At 43.2% G+C, this 22101-nt stretch overlaps 2 protein-coding genes across 3 annotated transcripts in view; both read left to right on the plus strand.

Moving 5' to 3' along the window:
- Nucleotides 1-5011: 5011 nt before the first annotated feature.
- Nucleotides 5012-8019, plus strand: LOC310856880 (uncharacterized protein; the record flags this gene model as incomplete). Of its 2 annotated transcripts, XM_083762393.1 has the most annotated exons (3): nucleotides 7278-7416; nucleotides 7512-7664; nucleotides 7924-8019. In XM_083762393.1, exons 1-3 carry the CDS (start codon nucleotides 7330-7332, stop codon nucleotides 8017-8019), a joined length of 336 nt encoding a protein of 111 aa, XP_083618519.1. In that variant the 5' UTR covers nucleotides 7278-7329. The 2 variants fall into 2 exon arrangements, 1 of the variants encoding a protein (XP_083618519.1); XR_014569106.1 differs by lacking the exons at nucleotides 7278-7416; nucleotides 7924-8019 and adding an exon at nucleotides 5012-5920 and having other exon boundaries at nucleotides 7512-7647.
- Nucleotides 8020-10331: 2312 nt separating this feature from the next.
- rnf43 (ring finger protein 43) overlaps nucleotides 10332-22101 on the plus strand; it is a 119491-nt gene continuing 107721 nt past the window's right edge. Inside the window, exon 1 of the mRNA XM_083781072.1 lies at nucleotides 10332-11984. Coding sequence (XP_083637198.1) covers nucleotides 11742-11984 — 243 coding nt within the window. The 5' untranslated portion in view covers nucleotides 10332-11741. The remainder of the gene's footprint in view (nucleotides 11985-22101) is intronic.

Genomic DNA, 22101 nt, shown 5'->3' on the forward strand with positions numbered 1-22101 from the left:
AAAATACTTAACGGCTTCCGCGCCACAGGAGATATTCGCAGCGGGATGTATAGGTACGTAAAGTTCCCGAATTCAGAATAACTCAAGTAAAAAAATGCCGTCACTTGGCGCAGATCCTATTTTAGAGAGAATTTCTACTTCCGCGTACTGGAATTTCCATACGAAAATATAGGTCTGACCAGGGACCCAACATAAAACTCATCAAAATTTCAGAAAAGCTTTATGTAGGGTCCCGAGAGGGGCTAGCAACTCACGTGAGTGAATTTGTGTTTCACATTTGTGTTTTGTATCTGTGTTTTGTATCTGTGTTTCGCATCTGTGTTTACTTTTGTATTTGTGTTTTGTATTTGTGTTCTGTATTTGTGTTTTGTATCTGTAATTTGCATCTGCCGGTGCCATTGATACTGGGAGGAAAATACTGGCCAGCTAGCCAGATATATGGAGATGACTGCATGGAGACCCCAAAGTTCCAAAGTTTGACCCTGACATTACACAAGTTACACAACTGATAAAGTCAAGTAGAAGACGGCTCAAGGTAAGAATGTTTTTGCTTCTTTGCTTCTTTGTATGCTGTGTGTATACTTGTGTGATTCAAGCTGTCATTTTGGGACCCAATGACTGGGTGACAAATTATGTTCAGCAACTCTTTGTAGCCCTGGAATTGAATGCTGATGTGAATCTACAGTTTGTATGTTGTGTATCTGCCGACTGCCGTTGAAGGTATGTGAGTTGTAACAGGGAACACGACTGTATGTGTATGTGGCTCTTGATCATTTCAATAATTATTTGCTTGAGGTTTTGAGCTTTGACATAACAGCAAACATTTCCAAAACACACAAACAATTGTTTTGGAATACTTAAAGGTAGTGACTGTACGTGATATTTTTTGGATGAAACTAAAAGTATCCTTCCATAAATGTACAGACTCAGCTAGTCAGCTCAGGGGTGTCCCTGCCAGAAGGGGCTTGACTGTATTACTATACCTGTATATACGGTTAGACAATGAGTTTCATCCACGGCACGGCACCGAGGCAGAACTGCCAGTCAAAGCGATGACTGGCCAATCATCGGACGTGCTTGCATACACTCTTGGGTATAATGAAATCACAGATGTCAGCTGCATGTTATTTGTGTCCAAAGTTGCCACTGATACCCGAAACTATGTAGTGTTTTTTTAAAGCGGCACCATGTAACCTTTTTCTTAATGAATCCAATGTCATTTTGTCCAATCTGTATGGTACAGTATGAATTGGGGTGGTTGTATTTTGTCTCCCTTCTCCCTGATCATGTCAAAGGTCATGACACACATTTGTGGTCAAGATTCAAGTAAATTCAAGATTCAATGAGTAAGTTCAAATCCGGGGTAGAAGAGGAAAGTTACATAGTGCAGCTTTCAACTTCAAGCGCTATAATATTCTGATAGTAATCATTGCTAATAAAGTAGTGATGCACCGATGTATATCGGGCACATAATCAGTATCGGATGATATTTGCTGTTATATATATTGGCAAATTAAACTGACATTAACCGATGGCAGTAGCCGATCTTTATCTGTTGTTGATAAGCATACATTTCGCCTTAGCTAAGTTGGTTATCTGTAGTCTACCAAGCTGTCGATTATTTTTATCTCTAATTTTTATCCCACGATTTTGCAACCCATTTTCTTCACCCAGTGTCAATTATCTAATGTATTCCTGGGCGCTACACTTCCTCTGCAAACCTGGGAAGAGCCCCGAACTGAGCTCATGCTTCCTTCAATGCAGGAGTGTAGCAGTCCTCTTCTTATCACCTGACAGGGGGAGTTTTAGAAGTATATGATGCATTATGTAGCCTACTATATGAATACAAATATGTTGTGATTGAAATTTGATATAATTGTTGCTGCTGCTTTATCATTATTTAGATCATGGTCAGTTATTGTGGGGTTATCAAAGTGGGGTCCGCCCAGAGACCCTCATTGGTCAAAATCAAATATGAGTGTGTGTGTACAGGATGGAACCGAATGGACCTCTGCGTTATGGGGGTGTCCTTGAAATAAACACACACGCACTCACGCATGCACACACACACACACACACACACACACACACACACACACTGAGTGATTTGAAACACAACCAGTGTTAATTTCGTCGACTAAAACTATATGACGAAAAAATTGTCAACTAAAAAATTTTCACTGACGAAAACAAATGGAAACTAAATGAAAATTAAGCTATGATGACTAAAACTATAAGACAATTTTGTCAACAAATAAAACTAAAATAAGACTAAAATGTTAGGAAGGGAGTATATTGGACAAGAGATCCAGCATAAGTAAACAAGCTCGATCTACAAACTCAGTCACAATACAACATAGTTGTATAAAGTATAAAATCAGCCATTATGACAGTATCAAGGCCTGCCAAAAAACATATTAGTTGAATAAATCAACTGTACATTTAGTCGACTAAAATCTTATGATATTTAGTCGACTAAAACTAAACTAACACTAAAACATTCCAGGTGGACTAAAATGTGACTATTCAAACTATTCAAAAGACTATGACTAAACCTAAAATAAAATTGTGCTGTCAAAATCAACACTGCACCGACAACCACTGATTTAGTCTACTACTCTATAGGAATGTTGTCCACTAGAGGGAGGCCTGCCCTTGCCTTTGGGTGAAGTGGCAGTGGGGTGGCTGGCTGCTGCTCCGCCTTCAGTGACAGTCAGTCAGCAGGTAGCAGACCGTCAATGAGATCCCAAGGGAGGGAGACTCCAGGAGGTATAGACCGATTCTGTACCGGTTTCATGGTCGCAGCCTACGTATTTCCTGTAGGCGGATCCGCCATAGCTGCGGGGGAGATCAGCACGTCTTTCACTACAGTGAATGTAAAGTGACTTGTGTTCGTTGGCTCACGTTACGCTAATTACTAACACTACAACTTTACAAAGATGCCTGAAAAATCGGGACGAACGTGTGTCGTTTATGCCTGCTCCAACAGTAGTGGCAAAATTCATGCACTTAGGAGGAGACAAATTCTACGTCCTGACTCATCATGACGATTGTCTATGAGCGCAGGCTGCGCAACGCCGGCAGCCATTAGATTCCCTGCGAGTGCAGAGGACAGATGTTCGCCAGAAGTGGGTCAAAAAGCGAGGACTTTGTTCCCACTTCCCAGGCACAAAGAACAGCATGGTAAGTTTGAGACTTTTCGTTAGTTGCCATTAACTACCATTAATATAATACTAGCATGCAGCCCCCATTGAGTGGTGAAATATGTTACATGTCATTAATAACTGTTCACTGTCCAGCTAGCGAAACACGTGGCCCCGATCGTTACATTTACAGTGAAAACGTGTTCATAAACATTCAGATTTCAAATATAAAGTACTCACTACGTGTGCCACGGGTGTTATAAATGTGCTGGTACAGCGATTAGCACTGCTGCATTCCACGTAGTTTAATAAATGGCATTTTTATCCAAGCGCCTCGTTATTTTTCTCAAACGGGGTGCGTTCGGAAAATACACAGTTTCTCACCGGGAGCGCACTCTCTCATTAGTTTGTATTGGCAGTGCGGTCAGCGTGAATATATCGAACACACCCACTGTTTCAGAGCGCAACACTCCTTCCTCGACCTGACAAAAAAACTGCTCGGATAAAATGCCTTTTATTAAACAACGCGGGATGCAGCAATGCTAATCGCCGTACCAGCACATTTCTAACACCCGTGCCCCACGTGGTGAGTACTTCATATTTGAAATCTGAATGTTTATGTACACGTTTTCACTCTAAATGTAACGATCGCGTAAAACAGACTGCAGTAGCATCATGTGAACAATGGCTAAGCTAACGCTAATAACATTGATTGATTGATTGATTGATTGATTGATTGATTGATTGAAAACAGTTTGCAGAATTACAGTATATTTCAAGCACAAACTCAATACAAAGACTGTTAACTGTGAGTGGACGACCCAATTAAACATTACTGTTTACACTTGTTTACAACAGGGTCCACCTTGTTCAATTCATCAAAACATAATTTTTAGTAGGCTAAGCTGCTCCTCAAAATAAGTCACATGCGGCGTGGGCCGCGTGGCATAATTGTGATTAATTATCAGTTGAGAAGATTAACTCATTGAAGGCTACTGTAAAAAGATAGAGGAATAAAGTGCATCATATGACTAATCTGCCCAAAATTAGTGGAAAATATGTTTTATGCGTTATTGAGTCTGTTATTATGTGGTACCAGCTATTCATCCTCATCGTTCTATCTTTAGGTGTGTTGAGTACACTTCCCAGATGGGAGGCCATTGAAAGAACACCCATAGTTCTGCAACTAGGATAAAAATATAATTTCCCCCTTAAAATTTACTGTCTGGTGTGATTGTTTTCATTTAATATTTGGTTTCTTTTGAAAACCAATAACTTAAAAAAAAGAAAGGTAAGCACTGTTTATTTTTCTTTCACAGAGGAGAATGCAGCCCCCCCCCCCCCCCCCCCAAGAGAAGAGGCATTCAGTCATAAAGCAGCAGCAGGGCCTGAAGTGAAGACACAGCATCCAATGTGGAAAATGTTATGCCTCTGTGCATGAAGTTGGAGATACAGGCATGTGCAGATCAAAAAAATATTTATTTTACTTAATAATATACTTAATATAGCATCTTTTGGATTCTTTGATGACATTAATGCAGCGCAAAGTGCTTTACAGAGCAATAAAGAAAAAACAGAAAACATTTTCTCAACTGAAACTCATTAAATTCAAAAGAGGGCTAGTTTACTTTAGTCCATCCACTTTCATTACCCCGTGGGCTATCCTTGTGGATATTGCTGGAAGTAAGTGCTGAAAATACACGTCCTTCAGGTGGCTGATTTTCTCTGTAATCCACTCTTCATTGTATGGGACATCTGCAATGACCTGCTCATTTGGAGTCCAGACAATGAATTTACAATTTTTTTTTTTAGCACAATGCATCGCCACTTGTACCTGGTAATAGTACCCTAATCCTGATGCCGTTTCCCTCAGAATATATTTTCCATCCTTATGCCTCACATCGTACTTGTTAGAGTCAATCATTTTTAGCAGACTGCCATTGTGTGCCACAAGTTTTTTGGCTGTAGGACATTTAATTTCAATGATGGTATCGGCATCTATAATACCATCAAGGCTGGCACCAAGCCAGTTTTCCTCTTCATGTACAACAAGTCCTGTACACTCCACAGTTATTCCTGTGGTCTCCTCAAACCACTTTCTTGCCAAAGGCTCGGATGTTTGGCCATGCCTAGTGGCTGTATTTCCGGCAAAGGTGCCATTCAATTTTCGTTCCACCCAGTTTTGTGGGTCAACCTTTTTGGGCACTTGAGAGGCCTCACTACTTGTGATTCTTATTTTTCGTTGATCTAGCCAAAATTGATTATTCTGGCCCTTGGATTGTACAAGAATTCTCTCCCTCTCACGTTTCCCACATAACACATGTCTTTCAAAAATACAGTTGCAAAGTTGACATTTTTGTTGAGCACATTGCTCGTGACATGTGGGCAGTTTATCAGTAACCTCTTTGGTTTGTGGCTGTGCAGTCAACAGATCATGCAAAAGGGTACCAGGTATGTTGGATAGACCAGCCATCTCAGGGGATGTGAGGTGCTGAATGACATCTGCATCTTTCTCAAATGCTGTTGACTTTATTTTCATTTTTTTCCGAGGTCCCTGGTCTGGCCCCCTGATGTTCTCGACTGTATCAGGCATCACATTGTCACACGTGGAACTGTTCCAGACACAAGCCTCATCGGTGCTTGCTGTGCCTGTGAACCCCTGACTGGCAGCATCTTTGATTTTGTACAGTATCCCTGCTGAATGACTGCAGCTCTTCCCTTGGTTGGCCATGCAGTCACAGTTCACATCCACCACTTTGCCATCCCTCCTCTGCAAGGTCAGTTCAACATGATGGTACTGTTTAATGTCCTGTGAGTAGCGAACAGGTCCTTTCAAGAGTATGTGCTCCTCATCTGGTAGCCTGTGGAGTATCTGGCCAACCCATCCGGAGCTCAGGTAATTTTGACCCTCTATCAGGGACCTGTAGTTGGCATTGGGTTGTTCATCACATGCCAGTCGGTGAAGGAAATATTCTTGAATACCTATCATAAAAATAAATAAAAACATTCGTTTTTTTAATAGGATTAATACCACTTATCTGTAATGATTAGGAAATACACAGTCTTAGATCATTAAGATTTGCATTTCATAATTTTTATTATGCAAACAAACAACAAACAGTAAACACAAGTTAACCACCCCAGGCAGCATTGGGATAAATACTAACTTAACCGCATGCATGCCATGGTGACTTTCTGGCAAAGAGATGGTGTAGGAAAATAGTCAAAGCTAGTCTAGTCTACTAGACAGTGTAATAATAAGACAGTGGTTTAAGCACTGATTGGCGATTGCCATCAATTAATTACCTTTATCAGTAACTGGAGGCCACTGTCTGACGTCGTCAATCCAGGTACTCATTCTGTTAGTCGCTGGCTGTCACAACCGACCGAGTTAGGTTTTGGTAAACCAAGCAGATAAAGACTGGTATGGTAGCAGCAGCCAAACACCAGCCAGACGCCAAGGGAATCAATTTATGCACCTACAGGGTGTGCACCCAGAGGGTGCCCAATCAAGCCAATCACTGTTATCTGGCCCCTGACTTTGACAAGATACTCCACATGCTACCAAATGATGAGCACAGTTCTGAAAGGACCTGTGTTACTCACAGGACATTATCATGTACCATCATGTTGAAGTAACTTTGCAGAGGAGGGATGGCAAAGTGGTGGATGTGAACTGCGACTGCTAGGCCAACCAACTTAAGGGAAGAGCTGCAGTCATTCAGCAGGGATACTGTACAAAATCAAAGATGCGGCCAGCCACACAGGCACAGCATGCACAGATGACAATGTGACAATGTGAGGCCTGATGCAGTTGACAACATCAGGGGGCCAGACCAGGGACCTCGATGAAAGTAACAGCTTTTGAGACGGATGCAATCCCCTGAGATGGCTGGTCTATCCAAAATACCTGGAACTCTTTTGCATAACGTGTTGACTGCACAGCCACAAAACAAAGCAAATGAAAAACTCACCATGTCATGAGCATGTCATGAGCTCAACACAAATGTAAACTTTGTAATGAAAATAAATGTGATATGTGGGAAACATGAGAGGGAGACAATTGCTGCACAAACAAAGGGCCAGAGTAGTTTATTTGGAGTAAATTAAAGGAAATCTGAATCATCAGTAGCCTCTGAAGTGCCCAAAAAAGAAAATCCACAAAACTGGGTGGAACGAAAATTGAATGGCACCTTTGCTGGTAGCCACTAGGCATGACCAAACATCGGAGCCTTTGACAACAAAGTGGTTTGAAGAGGATACAGGGATACAGGTATTCTAATAAACATTTTACTTATTGTGCATGAGGAGGGAAACTGAGAATTAATAATAATTGTTTATAATTTTTTCCATCTTTCTCTTTCTCAGGGGAATAGGAATCTGGGTAGGCTGAGAAACACCTGGAGAGTAGAGACTCTCCAAGACCTAAAGAACATTGGAATGAGCTGGCAGGAAGCAAAAGCCCAGGCCCAGGAGATTGAGATGGAGAGCTCTGGTGGACGCCCTATGCCCCTCGATGGGGTAAAGAGGATCAAGTCATGTCATGCTCATCTAGGCTTACATCCTCATCCACATCACATTCCTCTTCTTCCTCAATATCAGATGTTTCTTGTTGCTCAGTTTCAGTCTGAATTAACTTGGGTTGCAAATTACATAGCCCAGCACAAATACTCACAATGTCATCAACATGTTTTATACTACCTTGAATGACATAACTGACCATTTTAAAACCTTTGAACCTTCTAATTGCACGCTCTACATGGATTCTGACATTTGCTAGGCGCCGTGTTGCCACAACATCATGCCCAGGAAGTTCTTTGAGGCCGCGAGTAAAAGCTGGGAGAGCCAGAGTCACCCCTGGAGGCAACACATCTGAGATGGTGAACCCACGGTCTGCTAGGATTTGATCACCAGGAATCAGAAGTTCAAGAAGACCACTGTTCTTTGTGATGAAAGTGTCACTGGCCCGTCCACCAAATAGTTTTGATGTGAACATCACATAACCATTGGGGGCAATACAATATAATAATTTGTAAGTGTTATGATGTTTGTAGTTGCTGAATGTTTGGGATCGCTTTCTTAAGTGTTTTGGCCTTTGGACAAATATTTCTGTACAGTCTATTATGCATGTTGCTTTGGGATAATTTTTACTGAAACATGATGGCATTATTCTTCTGAGAGTATCCCTAGGCAACCACGCAATCACATTTTCCCTCATAAACCTAGCAAGTATTGGTCTCCAAAGTGAAAAGATCACACATGCTGAGGTCTTGCTTATTCCAAATCTTTTAGCCAAGTCTGTGAACATCAAACAAAGACGTAGCCTAGTTAAAACGAGTAACAGCTGGTCATGGACTGCTAATCTGGTCATCTTTGGAGGTGGGTGAAAAGCTATGAGGGAATGTAAAAGCTGCCAAAAACTTGCAATACCTATGCCCGTGTGAAACCTTGCATCTTTGTCATCTAGGTCATAGGCTGACAATGATGGTGTAGGATCAGTTTGTGTTGCACGGTTTGTTAACTTTATGGTAGAGTAGCTGTGGTCTGTAATAATTTCTGGACACTGGATTCCAATATCACGCTTCAGAGGCATGACATCAGTTTGTGTTGCACTGTTTGCCCTTGAGTTGATACGGAAGTAATTGTGGTCTGCAATATGTTCCATTCCGATATCACTGGTGTCTTCAGGTCCTGCTCTTAATTCTGTTGTTGTTGATGTTGTTGCGTTTAATTCTGTTGTTGTTGATGTTGTTGCGTTTTGTGTGCTGCTGCTGCTTGATGACCGAAGGCCTCTTCTCTTAGGGGGGGCTCTACCAGATGTCATTCTCCCCTGTGAAAGGAAAAGAAACGATGCACTACAAGTTATTGTTTTATTCAAAATAAACCTAATCTGTTGAACCAAAAACAATCACATCAAACTGTCAATTTGAAGGGGAGAATCAAACGTACATGTTTATATCCTAGTTGCAGAACTGGATACGGGTGTTCTTTTGTTGGCCTCCCATCTGGGAAGTGTACTCCACACACCTAAAGATAGAATAATTAGGATGAATAGTAAATACTGGTAGGCTACCAGATATAACTCATAATGCATTAAAATACTGTCCACTAAATGGTTTCATGTTATGCAATTTAGTTATATTATGCACTTTATGCCTCTATCTTGACTGCAAAAACGCCTTCTCAACTAATAATTTTACCCACCTTGTGATGTGATAAAGATTTATTCTGATTTAGAAAATACTGTCCACTAAATGGTTTCATGTATCATGTTATGCAATTAGTTATATTATGCACTTTATGCCTCTATTTTGACTGCAAAAACGCCTTCTCAACTAATAATTTTACCCACCTTGTGATGTGATAAAGATTTATTCTGATTCAGAAAATACTGTCCACTAAATGGTGGCATAGCCATTTCATAGAGTGGACGTTGTACATTGCTTTGCACCATTTCATAGGGGGTAGACTAGATTGTCAACATTCAGCCACTGTTGTGACTCACTACTTGGGTCTAATTTAGACCCAGATGTTTCCAACTTTCCATGAAGTTTGTTTATGTGTAGAACCCTACCATACAACTGTGTCCTGCAGTATTTGTGTTCATTAGACTGTCATAGTTTGTCCAAATAGCCTAGTATTTAATCACAATAATGTCAAGCCACAGGTGACTTATTTACTAACAATGATGAACTAGTTGAGATAACATTTCACTCCTCAATGGGGGCTGCATGCTAGCATTAATGGTATAACTAACAAAAAGTATCCAAAAGTTACCGTGCTGTTCTTTGTGGGAACAAAGTCCTTTATGTTGATGTTTTTGATCCACATCTGGCGCACGTCATTGTCCTCTGCACGCCCAGGGAATCTGTGCAAACCGTATGGCTTTTGGCATGGACAATCTTCATGATGTAGAGGTTTGTGTTTTTGACATTCAGTTTCTTTCCAGAGTTGGATTTTGCCACTACTGTTGGAGCAGCCATGAACTGCACACGTTCGTCCCGATTTTTTGGGCATCTTTGTAACGTTATAGAGTTATCAATTAGCGTAACGTGAGCCAACGAAAACAAGACACTTTACATTCACTGTAATGAAAGACGTGCTGATCTCCCCCGCAGCTATGGCGGATCCGCCTACAGGAAATACGTAGGCTGCGACCATGAAACCGGTACGGAATCGGTCTATAGACGTCGGGACGTTGCTGCCATTGTACAATGCATTTCTGCTTCAGCTTATGAACTTCTTTTTTGAAGAAGAAGAAGACCACAAGAGTCCCAGGCGACTCTTGATTTTGGTGTTGGTGCTGTTTCAAGATTTATTTTTGGTAACTTTACCACTCCGTTACAGCTGCTGAAGTTCTGTTTCATTGTTTCGGATCACTCGTAAGGATCGTTTCAAATCTGTTTAAGCAACAAACTTTGGGACATTGAACTTGGGGGGGAAACAACGTTTTGTGTTGCGTGGAAAAGCGGACTAAGGTTTTAGATGCGGACAGAGCAACTGTAAAAATAGAAATGTGGATGGGTCTATTACAGAAATCACACGTGATTTCGGACTCTGTTAAATCAGTTGGAGCTCGTGAAGTAAGGCATCTTGGTCCATTTGGGTTGGTTAATCATTAAATTGTTCGGTGTACTCCATTTAGTAACGTTTGCGGATTGTTTTCTCAACTCGGTCGTAAAGTATTACCCTACATTTTTGTCACATGATACAAGAGAAGTGTGTATACTTTGACAACATGTCTGATTATGTTCAAGCTCCAACCTGTATTCGTCTAGCCTTTGAAGTTCAAGTCGTCGCTAATCTCTATTTTCTCTTGTGGAATACCAGAGCACTTTTAGCGCATGGTGGACGGAACAACTCATAGACGCACTATTGGCAACCTATTGCCAATATAGTCGCAAAATGTGATTGTAAATTACAGTGACTTGGCGTACACTGTAATAATATTTGCGGCTCGGCTGGTCAATCACCGATGAAGATCTACGCTTGGATAGGATACAACTGTTGAAAGACTGGCCTGCACGTCGCAAAGGAGAACTTTTTGTTTATCTAAATGCAGGCCAGTCTGACTGAAACGAGTGCACATTTCAGCCTCTTGCAGTGTCTCTCATTCATGGTGTATTTGTGCACGCATTCTCTCGCCACCCACGTTTAGTGGCACTCACTGGATAAAGTTCATCATAATAGTACTAAAGGCTATCGTTTATTTCTTCTCGAAAGGAGGGTGATTTCGCCTACTATAGTCGGTCATATGCATTTCTATATTACGTGTAAAGGCCTTTAAGATGTAAGGCGGCAGGCCTACAGACATTTGTTTCAGTGCTGGATTCTCCTGGAGCTTTTAGGACATTTACGCACGAGCTATTACTACTATGGCAGTCCGCGGTAATTAAAAGTTTGGATCATCTGACTAGCTGTTGCCGAACGGTTGGATCGCTCAAGTCACCGAGGCAGAAAGAGGAAGAAGGGGGACTGTGGCCGTGGGGATCGGTATTACATTTTCCCTTTCGGCGTCGTCTGCTGCTCCGGGCGGTCGCAACTCGCTTTGAAGTCCAAAATGTGCGGCCGGAGACCGCTGCTGCTACAGCAGAGGCAATGACCGTCCCCCCCATGCAGCGGCGACTGGCCGGTCTCTGGCCGTGGCTGCTCATGGCGGCCCTGCAGGTGGTGTTGGGCCAGACGGGCCTGGAGCTGGCCGCGGCCGTGGAGTCCGAGCGCACGACCCTCAGGGCTGTCATCAAGGTGACACTGAAGCACGATCCCACGGGGAAGCCCATCACTCTCCACGGGGTGTTCGCTGGAGGCAGTGCGAGTTCCGCGGAGGGGAAACTAATGCAGGTGAGTCGGTGTTTGTCGGTTTGTCTGTCACCAAACTAACGCATATGGTAGCCTGCCCTATATCAATCCCAACGCAACCCATCATCATATGACTGTCTATAGGGCCCACTGTGTTGTATGGAAGATGTAACAATGACATTTTGAGAACAATCCATCCATCTATCTTCAACCGCTTATCTGTAGTCGGGTCACGACTTGTTTAACTATCCAGGATAAAGGATAATGTCCTCTGTCTCGCTCACTGCACCCATCCATCCATCCTCTCCACCAGATCCCTGCTGTGTGGAGTGACTCCCACTGTTGGCCCCACCTGCTTTTTTCTAATGTAACCAGTAGTTTACACAGCATCCACAATCTGATAAAACAAATAATGTTGAAACCATACTGGTTGTTTGTGGCTATGGCCATGACTAAGAGGATGGCAATAGGCTATCACCGCTTCCCCATGAAGCAGTCTAAATTGCAACTCTCAGTTCTCACTCAGTGATGTCTGATGACAGAATATCTAAATTCCTTCAACAGTAGTGATGACACATGCATGTGTTATTGAGGTTAGTTTGTTTTCCTTTTATTTTACATTTCTCTCATCTATGTTCTCCTGACAGTAAATCATAGGCTTGAGTGTGGTTGCCAGCCTCCACCCATATTGTACTGCCCAAATCTATTATTATGTCTGATTTATACTTCATTGAGCACCGTATCGCGCATCGAAAACAGCCGACCCACAAGCTCACAGATGATCATGATGTTGTGTTGTGACTGTGAGCTTGCCTTGTAGATCTGCTATCTTTACTGTGCAGCACTGGTGCGCAACTTTCAGGCTTTTAGGGACATTCATTGCTATGCCCGATCCCACATTTTTGGCATGGTCCAAGATAAATAAAATGATTGTAGCCCTATGTAAACTTTAATTGTAAAAAAAGAAAAAAAAAACTTTTACTGCAAATGTAAAGAATGGCCTGCCCTATTCAGTATTCCTTGTGCATATTTTGGATTCAGCGACGGATTAAGGTTGCTGGGAGGGACATAAAGCAAGGCTGTGTCAATTTATTTACTGTCTCCAAAGAAACGGGGGACGACAGATACGAGGTACTGTAGGATCCTGTCTGTCTTCACTCACCAGGTGTGGGAGCTTTTATGAATGGCAAGCCAGATGCTGCAGTTTGCCAGTAATTGATAAGGATTTACATCAGCTCTCCACAGAAAAAGCCCAGTGCTTATGGTGAAAAGCTTACTTCTCAACTTAAATTGTTTAGTGTTAAAAGACTCCATGACACACCTAGAGATCATGATATTTGATTCTGCATAATCATGTGGCGTGCCTATCCCTGCTATGCTGGGATGAAATATCTTTGTTCAGTTCCATTGACATTCGGACAATGTTTTTGTCAACTGGAGTGTAGTGTACTGAAATACTGTGGAAGCCCACCGTCACTCACGGACGAAGGCTCAGCGTGTGAAACTGTTGAAATCGAGTTATCATCTGACTCCGTACACAATGCACACACAGGTGACACTTTTGATCTTGGCTGTGTGAAATGATAGCTGCCATGGTTTCCCTGAAGGTGTGAACTGAGGTGTACCCCCGCTGTCACTAACTAATATTGTTCCCTCTGCTCCGTCAGGATGGCGACAGCCTAATCCTGCGCTGATAAGCTCTGTGGTTTCTCCTTCTAACAGGCCACAAATGCCAGTGGAGTTTGTTTTGCCCTCCCCTCTGTGAAGTTTTACTGAATATAACCAAGCTGTTCGCCTTCTGAATCAGGTCTACCAGTAGATCACAAAGGCTGTGCAGGTAGATCACATGACATGTGCCTAAAGAATATTTAATTGAAATTGTGGCATCTTGAATTAAGGTGACTTGATTGATTGACATCAAAAGGGCCTGTCAGCCCAAACCCACAATGCAATATTTTGTTTTCAAGAGTGTTGCTGTGCACAACATTTATTTTTTCTTTTGGTTGGATAGATCTTGTTGAGCTGGTCATTATGAAAGTAGCTCTCAAGTCCAAAAAGTGTGGGCACCCTTCCGCGAGTCAGACAACTGGTTGTAGTTCCATCCCAGTCTAACAGGAAAAAGGTATGGTTGAGTCAGATGCCTTTCCTCTGGGTTGTGCTCATAGTCCATAGAGGTGGTGTGTAATGCCGGAGGATGCTCTCTTTGTTGGCTGTCCAGACCTGTTGCAACAGGCATTCAAGCTGCTTTATGTTCCTGCTTTATGTTCATGGCCTGCAGAAGATGTGGTGGTGGGGGGTGAAGGTTTGGAAAGGTTGATTTTCTGTTTTCATAGCAGAGTTGTGAGTCTCTCTCTGTGTCCCTCCCTCAGTGAGCACTTTGTAAGACTCTCCTCCATGTTGAATACATTCATTATATTGGACATGAGACGATCTGAGGTATTTGGTAATCGATGAATGAGTGACGAGACGGTTGTCGCAGGGATGAATAGTTTTTCTTTTTTGTGAAGTTCGTTTAAGGCTCAGAGACCTGGCCCTACCATTTGTGTATCCAACCCCCCCCCCCCCCCTCTAGTAGTCAGACATGTCTGACTTGTAGAACCCCAGGCTACTCAGAATTTGACTCCCTCAACCGTGGAGGAGCATGACAGCCAGTTTTCATAACCCGCAGTAATTACACCTCTTTGGCCACATTTGATCTTCTTAAGCATGTTGTCTCTCTGGGCCACAGGTTACCGTTGCTGCTCCATTAGCTTTGGCTCTCTGGGTAGATTGCTAGGAAAACGACTCGAGGTCTGGTGTAAGAAAGTTACATTTAGAAAGACTTTATTAAAACAGTTTTAGTGAGTTTTGAGGGGGGGGGGGGGGGGGTTGTAAATGTTACTTTTCCACAAGTACTTTCTTTCTTTTCGCACGCACGCACAGTCGCACACACACACACACACACACACACACACACACACACACACACACACACACACACACACACACACACACACACACACACACACACACACACACACACACACACACACACACACACACACACACACTGCCTGGGCTCTAACCAGACCTTTAGACAGAATCGGTGAGTGCAGCAGGATTTTGACTGTCTGTCTTTAAAAGGCTACGGAGAGGTCAGAGGAGATGCAACAACACTTGTGGTTTAGCTTTGAACTTGAGAGTATTGTCCTATAGGCCAAGCAAAGTCGGTTACGCCTGCTGCAACACTTTCTAAATCTTTGTTCTAATCATTCTAAATCTTTCTTCTAATCATTTTTAATCCCTTTTCTTTTATCCCTCTATATTTTTGGTGCCGCTTTGTACAAGTGGAAGTTTGAATTGACCTTTTGTGAGTTCCAATAAAGCCATCAGGTAAGCCAGTCGATAGAGCGCTAGTTAACTCAGTACCACTAAACATTGTCTCCCTCCCCCCCCCTCTCTGTGAGCCCAGAAGAACCCATAAGACCACTCACTATCTGTGTGTTGTTTCTGGCCGGTCAACCCGCAGCTCTCCGACACGGCCGTTTTGGGAATGAGCTGTGGGAGGAGGAGAGCAGAGGGAGAAGATCAAAGCATAATGTGCCGTTCCAAACGTGAGCCGAGATGATTAAAAAAAGGGAACTGTTTACACTGCACTTCCCATACGGGGCCCCCTCCTTCCCCCCCTCCCTCTAGATTTCCTGTCCATACTTCCTATGCCCCCCTGGATGAGATAACAGCCTCTCTCTAGGGCTCTTCAGCACTTGTCTGCTTTGGGTCAGTGCTGGAGGGAGGGAGGGAGCTGCAGTGTTGATTTTGTCGGGGGGCTAGGGGTGCTAGCCCATCCTATATACAGCTATAGAGATTTCTGTCCTAACACAAACATTAAATGCCATTGACAATGAATGGAGAATTTACGTCATCTGAGGACGAGCAAATCGGCTATTAACGCGTCGTGAGCTTGTATATCTGCTATTTTCAGCAGGTGTAAAATCAGCCATTACGACGGCATCAAGGCCCGCCAAAATACAAATGTGACTCAAACTAAATAAACTATACAAAAGAATGACTATGGAAATCCAAATTTCCTGTCAAAATCAACACTGGGGAGCTGCTGTGATGTTTCTGTGATCTCTCTGTTACAGAATGATACATTGTGAAATAATTGCGTGTTTGTTATTTAGCTACGCTTACATGTCCCACCAACATTTTGCCTGCAACCCTCTGTGACTTTATATTACTAGACCTGTACGTGTAGTACGTGCCCGTCGGCCACCGGCCTACTTGAGAACGATGCAACTTGGGACAACCGTGGGTCCGACCGACTTGATACCGGGCACTGCACTCCCTGCGGCTGTATGGAACGCGTGTGTCGAATTTGAAGTCGGTAGGGCAACGCTACTCGAGTTACGTGCATTACAACCGAACACGCACACACAGACAAACGTGGCACATTTATAGTTAGATTTAGCCTTTTATATAGCAGTTATATAAGTGGGAGAAACACCTTGATGGACAGTAGTTAAATAAATCACTTTATCTTAATTATTTTTCTATTTCGCTGTGGGTTTTTTTCTTCATATATATTACCTACTCTTTTTAGTATTTGCTTTGTCTTGATTGTTAGCAAAACCAGTTTTTGAATTGGGTTACACTCATACACTGTAAAATTGTGAGTGTTAGAAATGAACCCTATGGGTGGCAGGGGTTGACACTAAGGTCTCAGAGGCACTTGCCCGTCGGGAAAGTAAAGGTCATGTTCCACTTGCCCTCAGCTCATGGCCACTTGCCCCCCAAAATTGTAGGCCTACATTTTACATCCACAACCTCACGGCGGATCGCATCCCAAGCGTTGTGAAGCATGCAACATTCGAGGCGCGACACCACCGTGCGCCGCATAGTGTAGCTCGGGCAGAGCTTTATTGGCGACTCGCAAAGCGTGTTGTGGCTGGTTATGGCGTCGTCATGACTCATGATGCCATGTTTAGATTGTTTACCGATTGAACATACCGGTCAGCAATGCTGGGGAAGTCACGGCAAACTTTGCAGAGAAGGTAGTGGAGAATGTAGCAGCCATGGAAACGTGACAGTCTACTCCTCGAGAAACTTTCCCTCACGTCGTTCTGACTAATTTACTTTTTCTATCGTCACTTTTTCCTCTGTGACTGTGTCCGTAGTATTTTTTACCTTTTCCCCAGGCTGCTGGCCTGTTTTGGGGGCTTAAGATTTTGCTGGAGCCAGGAGCTCTCTCATAGCTTCACGCGTGCTAGTAGAGCTACAGTGTGTGTGGTGGTGGCGGCGGCGGCGGCGGGGGGTTGCTTGGGAGAGAGATAGAAAGCAGGGGAAGATGCGGAGCGGTGCACAATGACCACGTTCAAGACATATATATATACTGTATATATATATATATATATATATATATATATATCTCATGTTGTGTCTCATGTTGTGTAAGTGTTTATATAGCCAACAAGACGTTCACTCAAAATGCACACTTGCCCGATCGGGCAAGCCGGAAGCAACTTTCACCTGCCCGACCATTTTTTTTACTTGCCCCGGGCAACCGTTAGTGTCAACCCCTGGGTGGGTAAGGGTTTGTATTTGTATTACATTATTATTATTGAATTCAGCCTCCAGCTCACCTATCTCTGCACTATGGACACCGTATTTAGACCTCAACATAAACAGCAGTACAAGGATGTCACCGTCTGTTTGACCAGGTCAATTATACAAAGATATAAATTAAATGGCTTTAAGTTTACAATTTCCCCGTGTTTAACCTCAGTACCTTGGAGAAGAATGGTGAACTTGTCATGAGACCTTTATGTATAAATATAACTTATGTAGAATATAACTTTAGTATATATTTCTTTTATTTTGACCCATTGCTATTTGGGATGTGTAAATGGGGGGGGGGGGGGGGGGCTTTTTTCTTTTTTTAATGAACACTACAAATAAAAAGAAATCTTCCCCCCAAGGGGTACCTAAGTCAAAAAAGTTTGGGAACCCCTGATGTAGTTGATTAATAATAATTGTAACTCTTGAGAGTTAATAAGGGTCCATTTGGTTACTAACTCCATCTTTCAAATGAGGACCACTGGTGGTCCCTGGACCACTGTTGATCCAATTGATCACCATAGCAACCCCAGCCTAGGCCTGATTAGGTAAATTCCCAACACCTGCTAAATCCTCCAAACCTGTATCTTGATTGGAATCAATCTCCACTCACACTCCTCTGTCATGCAGCTACACAGACACATCCCAAGCACACTTTGGTAGGCCTATAGCCCTGTCCTGTTTGGATGACAATATTGCCTTTCCAACAGATTAAAAAAATCGATTATTAATTTTCATAATCGATTTCGGGTCATATCAACGATAATCGATTAATCGATTAATCGGACCCATCCCTAATTGCTATGTAGATTATCCTAATAATAATAGAGCGAATGTCTGAATGTCTGTCTGTCTGTCTGTCTGTCTGTCTGTCAGAAACAAACACTTATCTCCTCATTGCCTGCACCAATCGCTCCCACTTTTCACACAGGCATTGACCATAATAATATGGAGGTCTTAACGAAGCCATTTTTCCAATAAGATTAATAATGAATTTATTAGTGAATAAAAACCAGTTTATTTGTCCGTGCTCTATCTCCGACCGAGCCACACTATTAGCACACATCTCTCCATGCCAAAATAAATCTGCACGCTCCCACAATCCAGCTAGGCTACTTTTTTACCGACGCAACTGTCATATTTACTGTACAGATATTGTTTTTACATCACCACACGATCATGGAGAATTGTAACTTGAAGAATTGTGTGCCTGTGGAGGGGGTGTGGGACGCATAATTCGATAGGTCACCGTTTGTAGTGTGACGTAGGAAGCGAAACCCAGCCCCGTCGGAGCATCTGTTCTGTGTCCGTGTTGGATGTGAATGACCAGCGACACACAGCCAGGACTGCAGCCGCTCCGAGGACACTGTTTCTGGGCTTATGATCAGTGACACACAGCCAGGACTGCAGCCGCTCCGAGGACACTGTTTCTGGGCTTATGATCAGCGACACACAGCCAGGACTGCAGCCCTCCGCCGCTATATATAAATGCACCATTTACACTGTCCGCCCCCTCCTCAACCACCTCCTTCGCCGTGCATTACACATGGGCTACATGCACGCTCAAAGCCTGGACACTGACAACGACAGCTTACAGCCCTGCGCGCACCCAGCGTGGCTGCGTGACACACTGAACAGCACGAACACAACGGAATGCTTATCTGTCGGGGTCTCGGGGTGGCCAAATGGAGACGTTTGGAGAAGACAGATCCCGTGCCGTCGGAACAACACAATGACAAAATACATACAGACAGATGCAATGACAACGACACGTTCCTAAATCACACAAAACACCTAATTCTTATCCTGATTATATAAAGAACAAACTACAACTTGCTTTGAAGCCCAAAAAGCCAACCTCCGCGTTCACCGTTTAATAGCTTATATCTCCACGGGCAGCAGACGGTGAGCGGTTAGGGACCGTCTACAAAGTGCAACACCGACCTTGAAAATATTCAATAACTTCCATTTATAGGCAGAATATCACCACCATATTTACATCACACATCAATGGTGTACTTATGATTGTACTACAGCATTTAATTAGCCTATACTTTAGTGCCCAACCCAACTTTCCAAGACCATCTGTAAACAATTCCCCCCCCTATCAGTAATGTGATCTATTACATCACACACTGAACATGATTTGCTGTTTGCATATATTCAGAACGGGTAAGGACTAGTACTGGTAATTAACAATCTATCTCTAATACGTTTCTCTGATATGCATCATTTATCATCATTGTGCACCAGTAGATTTATCATAATTGATAGCTATGAGCAGAAGGCATGTTGGTATTTTGTTTTTCCTTTTTGATCAAACACTTAAATGACCCTGTTAGTAGACTATACTAAATTTCATGCCATTAGCAGACCCCATGCGGGTTAGGGCCAGCCAGACAAGCCTCTGTCTAATGGCTTCTCCTGAGAAGAGAACTAACAAGGCTACAGCACAGGAAACAGGGGCTAGTGCTGTGCTCTCTCCGCCGTGTTCCATGGGAGATGACTGTTGTGTTGAGATGTTTCTCAGGGCACAGGGAAAAGGGACAGGCAGGTAGTAGGGGAAATGTGGCAAATCTCTTAAGTCTGCCGGCCGGCACCTTATTTTTTTGTCATTAGAACATCTCTGGAATGCCTGTGTCTGTCAGGCTCATGTTATACAACGCGTTGTCTGCTATGTTCATAGCTCTGTTCAACAACAACCAACTATTTTTACTTTCCTCATTATCGTAATGCTCCTAATGTTTCACTCACTCACTCACTCACTCACTCACTCACTCACTCATTTAGACACTCAATTCAATTAAAAGGGCAAAGACTCACTCGCACAGACAGACACACACTTTCTGTACAAACAGGCACACAAAGTGTATGTATATGCGCAGACCTTTCAGTATGGTAAAAGCATTACTATTGGCCCTCATCCTTGAATTGGCCCACGGACTGATAGGAGGGAGGGAAGAGGGAAGTCGAGCAGCCTCACCAAATCATCTCAGTCATAATATGCTGTACGTCACGTGTCCTGCACTCCTGTAAGTAACCTTGTTTTGTTTGCGTATTGAGAGTGTTCCCACCGACCCCTTTCAGTCTAAACGGGTGAGCCACTAGCCCACCACTCAGTCTTTAAAAACACAGTTTCACAAGAAAATTCAAATTCCCTTTTACCAACTCGCTCCGAGCACACAGCCGGTGGAACTGCTCAGCCTGGTATTCCTAAAGTAACCTAAGTAATTGATGCTTAAACGCTTAAACCAAACCTTAGTCCTAACCTTAACCTCAGTAAAACTATGCCTAAACCTAAGCCTATTCCTAAACCTAACCCCAGTAAAACTATGCCTAACCCTAAACTTATATATTTCAAACCTTATTCTTAGTCAAACAAAATATAGAATACAAGAACCGCCGAGCGGTTGGCGTGAGGTCGCCAGGAAACAAAACGATGGCGAGATAGATTATGGGCGACGGTAGCTGTTTACAATTTACAGAGACAGTTGCGGCCTAATGTAGACCTCCAGGTTAAGGATTACTCTGGGGCTGACTATAGCCCATGTTCACACACCTTGGTACAGGACCTTGGCTATAGGCTGGCCGAGATGACAAGTCTGAGGTTAATCAGTTCACTGATCCCCTTTCTCAGCTTTTAGGCACCATATTCTCAGCCATAATGTCTGGGGCTAAATCCGGAAAAGTTGGTGTTAACCCTGCTCCAGAGCAAGGCCAGGCCAGCCCATAGGGCTAAACTTGGTGCTCGTCCACCTCAAAATAACTAGTGACTGTGAACATTCACTATTAGGGTGAAGTCTCACCAAGCCCAGGCCTAAGAATGGCCTCAGCCCCCCTGGTACAGTACGAAAACACCTATTGTTGTGTCTTTTCTTTTGGCTCGGTCAAATAAGTTTGTGGTGGTGTTAACTGTATGTAACACACAAACACACACAAACACTAAAGGTCCCTGCACACAGAGCGCGGTTTTCGGATTTTTAGGCAGTGTTTCTCCGTCGGTTTTCCCGAAAAACGCGTCCAGTGTGCAACCACCTTTACACTCACCTTCTTTTTATCCATGCATGCACGGCATGGTAATGCTCTTACCTTACCTGACATCGCAAGTGTTGCCAGCCAGGCTCAATTGGAATTCAATTATTGAAAGGTTGATGGGGTTAAATAGTTTGAAGACCTTGGTATTTTTTGCATACTAAGTGTGATGAGTATCCTGCGTGGCCTTTCAGAATTTGTCCTGGCCGTCCAGGTCAAGTGAACCACCTGTCTCTTTCCAGTTGAAACTGATCCACTGGGAGTACAGAGGAAAGCCCAGTGATCCATGATGGGTATGCAGGGCAAGCTACCCCATCTCTGGGGATCAAGGCCACATTTATGAAGGTTTACAGAGGGTCTTTCTGCAACAGATGACTATTGTATTATTTGGACAGCAATGGTATATTCAGCGATGGTGGGGGAAAGCGAGGACCATCTATTAACCCAACGTGAGTGCAATTTGGCTGCATTACTTTTTGCTGTAGTCACAGCAGAAAAGTAGTGGACTAAACGCATCAGCATCAATGTCCAT

The sequence above is a fragment of the Protomyctophum parallelum genome, assembly GCF_964188405.1.
Source record: "Protomyctophum parallelum genome assembly, chromosome: 1".
In the NCBI taxonomy this organism is placed as follows: domain Eukaryota; kingdom Metazoa; phylum Chordata; class Actinopteri; order Myctophiformes; family Myctophidae; genus Protomyctophum; species Protomyctophum parallelum.